This window comes from Onychomys torridus, chromosome 18 (genome assembly GCF_903995425.1).
Source record: "Onychomys torridus chromosome 18, mOncTor1.1, whole genome shotgun sequence".
Taxonomy (NCBI): domain Eukaryota; kingdom Metazoa; phylum Chordata; class Mammalia; order Rodentia; family Cricetidae; genus Onychomys; species Onychomys torridus.
In genome coordinates, this window is record NC_050460.1 from 22594153 (window position 1) to 22599478 (window position 5326).

The 5326-nt window shown below is 31.2% G+C and overlaps 1 protein-coding gene across 1 annotated transcript; it reads left to right on the forward strand.

Annotated features, from left to right (window-relative positions):
• The first annotated feature begins 4130 nt into the window (after positions 1-4130).
• LOC118569331 (cytochrome c oxidase subunit 7A2, mitochondrial-like) lies at positions 4131-4539 on the forward strand. Its single transcript, XM_036167078.1, has one exon. The coding sequence runs from the start codon at positions 4164-4166 to the stop codon at positions 4413-4415; it is 252 nt and encodes an 83-aa protein (XP_036022971.1). The 5' UTR covers positions 4131-4163; the 3' UTR covers positions 4416-4539.
• Positions 4540-5326: the final 787 nt, after the last annotated feature.

A 5326-nucleotide genomic window follows, 5' to 3' on the forward strand; every position in this document is an offset into this window, starting at 1 on the left:
AGGATTCCTCAAGATAGGATCTGCCCATTCAGTATGAGGTTTCCTAGAGACATGATCCCTGCCCATTTTGTCTGAGATATCAAATAGGTAAGAAGTTTCTAGTAGCTGGCTGCTCTGCTTCTCTGATATTTCAGCTTTCACCCCCTATATCTGACTTCAAGTTTTTTATTTAATAAGACTAATTAAGATTTTACTTCAACCTCAGGTGACTGAGACTTCTGAAATTACAGATCTGCATTCTGAGAGGCTAATTTCCTAGGCTAATTTTCAGTCAACACAAAAGGTAGGTATGAATCTCCCCATCATTTCCCTGGACATTGTTGTCCTCAGCAGTCACACTATCCCTCTATGAATAGGAATACAATCATATAGTTTTTAATGTGTTACAGCCAAGACCAAACTGAATGAAGCCCTAGTTCTGAAGGAGCCCCAAATATCTTTGCTTCTCAGCCTGTACATCAGGAAAATAGAATTATTGATCCATACTTTTTCAAAGATTTATTCTGAAAGTTAAAAGTTTATGAATGTAAGAATTGGCTTATGGTCTTCTAAATATGAGAGTCAAATGATAAACATAAAAGCTTGTTTGCTCTTGCTGTTTTGGAGGCCTCAGTCTGTGTTTAGTTGTCTCCATTATTTTAGGGCATGTGAGGTAACTCAATATGTCAGGAGAGTAATTTGAGTGGACTCTTCACCTTGTAACCATGAAAATAAGACAGAATGAATAAGACACTGAGTTTCATTGTCCCTCAGTTCTATGCCCTCAGTAATGTAATAGCCTCCAACTAGGCTCCACCTCCTAAAGGCACCATCATCTTCAAATAGCAGCCCTCTGTAGAGCAAGGCTAAAACTCATGAACTTTGGGGGCCTGTAAGATCCAAGAAAAGCAAAAATAAATTAAAAATGATTTGCAACAGCATTGTTAATTTGTATGAATGTAAAAATTTTTAATTGTATATTCTATTTAAAATTTAATTGTGGTCCACCATTTGTCATTCCCTTGGAGTTCCTCTTGTATCATGCTGTTTTCATACTCTGTCTGTCTGGTGTTAATTTTTAAGCATATGATTTCACACATCTTCACAATATGAACAAATTTAATCACATCTAGAATTGCATACAAACATTCAAGCATCCACTTATTTCAATTAAAATTTAAGTAATAATTAAGAGATTTCAAATATTATAATTATAAAGGCAGATTAAAAGTATATTTTGATGTACTATATTTTTAAACTTTAAAATCATCTTGTTTATCCTGTATAGTCACAAATAAAGTAATATCCAATCATAAGTATAAAAACAAGGACATCAGAATTCAGTAAAAGATATTCTGATAATAAATTTACATGTAAAATGTATTGAACATAGTAGGAAATTTTGGAAATAAATACATTATATTAAAACCTATTGCCTTCTTTGAAGGAATAAAAAAAAAGTCCCTCTATTTAAGACACAAAGTAGCTGGGCAGCAGTGGCATTTACCTTTAATCCTAGAATGCAGCATACAGAGACACACAGATCTCTGGAGTTTGAAAATAGTCAGGTCTACAGAGGGATTTCAGGATAATCAGGGATACACAGAGAAATCTTGCTCCCCCCCAAAAAAAAAACAGAAAATAAATAAATAAAATTAATTAAAATAAAATTTTAAAATAAGAGAAGCCAAAGATAAGAAACTATGTAATAATGGTTAATGAAATAAACTAAAACAATAAAAACTGGTGCAGATAATCAAACTATAAATTGAATTACTGTAATATACCTGGTTTCTATAATGCTTTGGAAATTGGATCAAAGTAAATATATGATAGGCAATAAAATTTGCAGAAAGTATAATAAGAATTATCAAAACTGTCGCATATAAAGGTAATAATAACTTTTCCTCAACATTCAATGGAAAATTGAAAAGAACCTAATGCTGTTTAAAAAAAAAACTGTAACATTGTGAGATTATCATACATAATTCCTAAATAGAAACTGAATAAAAGTCCTTGAAGAATAAATAAAAATGAAAAATATCAATGTTATATCTGGGTTGCATGTATACAGTTTGCTCTATAATGTTATACACAACCATCTCACAAATTATTTTATAAATATATGGAAAAGAAACAATTCAAAACCTGCATCATTATCAGTCTTAATTAGACTATAATCCAAATATACTGCTATTGACATTAAAGTAAGTAGTACATTTAGGTAATATAAAAGGAATTATGTAACAGCTAAAATGGGATTGTAAATTATATGTGATACAAAACTACAATATCACAAAGTAAGAACAACTCAGGTTGTGGCTGGGTTATCCACAATTAAACACTTACCTCAGATCTCAGCAACTGGCAGGAAAAAAATGTACTACTGGAGCAATATTTCCATTTTTTATTTTTGTGAACTTTTACCATTGAATTAAAATGACATATTTGTGTATTTTCAGGTAATTCTAGTAATTGGCATAATTCCACATAAAATATTTAAATAAGAGAGAAATTGAAATAAAACATAACTTAGAATTATTGACCTCTTCAATGTAAAGGTAATTAATTGCTATGGATGAAACTTGAAGGTGGCCATTGTTATAAATCTTCTCGTGATGGCAAACGGAGTTTGAAGGACTGGGGTAGAGTCTTTAGAAAAGTTTATGATAAGCCATAACTTTTACTATTTTTTTTTTTTTTTTTTTTTTTGGTTTTTTGAGACAGGGTTTCTCTGTGTAACTTTGCTCCTTTCCTGGATCTCGCTCTGTAGACCAGGCTGGCTTTGAACTCACAAAGATCTGCCTATCTCTGCCTCCCTAGTTCTGGGATTAAAGGCATGTGCCACCACCACCGGGCTACTATTTTTTTTAAAGGAAGGTTAGCATTAGTGCCCAACTTTAATGATTTCACTCTTATGTCTTTCTAATTCTGTTTTTTTTTTTTTATTGCATTTTGTTTTTGGCATTTAAGAGAGTATGTTTGAAGCAATTTCAGTGATTATTATTCCAGAATTTCACATTTCTTATTCATATAGTGATTTGCCCTTGTATTAAAAATATAGTTTATGTCAATCTGCAGTGAGTGACTGGAATACACAATAGAATAGTATAAGATGCAGAGTATCTGTTCTTAAGTTTGCCTTGGACACTTGCCAAGTTCATCAAATCTAAAAATTGTAATGGAATAAAATCATAGGGATACTTACTGAAGCATTTTCATAATGGAATAGATAAGTAGGCAAAACACCAAAAAAATCTAAATATATTCTTAATCTACTGTTTTGTACATCATAAATATCAATGTCATTGCAAAATCTATCAAGGAATCCACATAATTTTCTACTTACAAATACAGTAAAAATAATTTAACATTATTTATTACATATATTAAGATGATAATTCAAATGTTATTTGAAACATCTAATTTTTAAAATATAATTTTAATTAGATAAATATAATTCCAAATGTATTATTTTTAAGGAACAAATACAATAATATTGGGCAAGGAAGTACAAAAACGCAGTTGAATATTCTTCTTAGGCTATTTTCTTATATATTGTGGTAAAAGAAAAAAATTTAAAAGAACATGGGGTTTAATATATAGCATGCTGTATATATATATATATATATATATATATATATATATATATATATATATATATGTATATATATAGTCTGCTATGACAATTTATGCCATAGAGAACAAGTAAGAAAGCAAACGTGTACATCAGTTGTTTTGCATTTATCATTCATTTTCCTAATCAGAGAGAATACATATAAAAACACTAATTATGGTCTTTGTTCACATGTATGTATATTTCTGGTAACAAATCTTGTGTCCCTTTGCTCTTCCAATGTTCCACATATAGTATAAAGTCAAGGTTTGTCTGATGCTACATAGGAGGATAAATCTCACTAAACAATGACATAAAATATGTGTATTGAAATCTAATTGAAAATGCAAGGTATCTTGTTGCAATTAAATATTTCCCCAAAAGATGACTAAATAGAAAACCATATTTGAAATTTTAACATCACAGTTATATACTATGATAAAAGTCCTTCTAATGTGTATGTGTACACATTTTAAAACACATAATGGAAACTCAGGATTGGTTCTATAAAAAAAATATATATATATCGGTTCAGTAGTCTCGGTTGGTGGGCAGCAACTGAGCCAAGATGTTGCAGAATCTGCTGGCCCTCTGTCACATTGCCCAGAGGACCATCAGCACTACTTCACGAAGGCATTTCAAAAACAAAGTTCCAGAGAAACAAAAGCTGTTTCAGGAGGATAATGGGATCCCAGTGCATCTGAAGGGCAGAGCACCTGATGCCCTCCTCTACAGATTCCCAATGGGTCTGACACTTGGTGGAATGGCATATGCCATCTATATGTTAGTTATGGCTGAATTTCCCAAGAAGCCAAACTGATATCATCATTCCAGTCTTCACATGGTTCAGTTTCATTCAGCACTCGATGGACCAGGAATCTGATGAGTAACTGAGCTCTTCTTTGGGGATCAATATTTATTGATGTGTACCAACTGCCACCAATAAAGCATGAAAAATAATATATCATATATAAAAAGCAGTTGTGCAGTATCTGTGATAAAGATTCATTATATATTTTATTTATGTTTTACTAATCCAGAGATAGACAACAATTATATTTTTAAAAAGGAAATAATTGAAATAATTCATAACATTCAGTGTGCGACCAAATGGTAAACAGTCCTTCAGATTGTCAGTCCCTGTCATACATACCCAGTAATATATACTTTCCTTGATTGTGTGAAAATCATGCAAATAAGATATCCCACCCAAAGGGAGAATTTATTACTTGAATTTAGTTTAAAGGGAGGGCTTCAAGGTTTGATCCTGGAGTAAAATATTCAGGAAGAGAGACTCCTTCCTTTAAAGGAAATAAATAACCATACCCTGAAATGAACATTAAAAGCACCAGTGCTTGTAGGAGATCATTATGAGCCTTAAACTTATAAATACCAGCAACAATCTATTATGGACATAATGAAAAACATTATAAACACAGTGGATGTGACTGCAAGGAAACACTATGCTACACATGCATTAGTGATAATTAATGATTAACATTTTGAGCTTAGCTGACTACTTTTTAATCTGAAATTCAGTTCACCTACATCTGACTCATTACTCTTGAGACTAAAGGAAAAGTACGTTTTTAAATATCTATAAACTACAATTTATAATTTTCAATAAATAGTATCAATAAGTAAGAAGTCTTTGAAAATCACAAAAAAAATAGTGAATTACACAAGTCATTCCTGTAGACATCGAGGAAAGGAAAAGGTCTTGACTGTTGG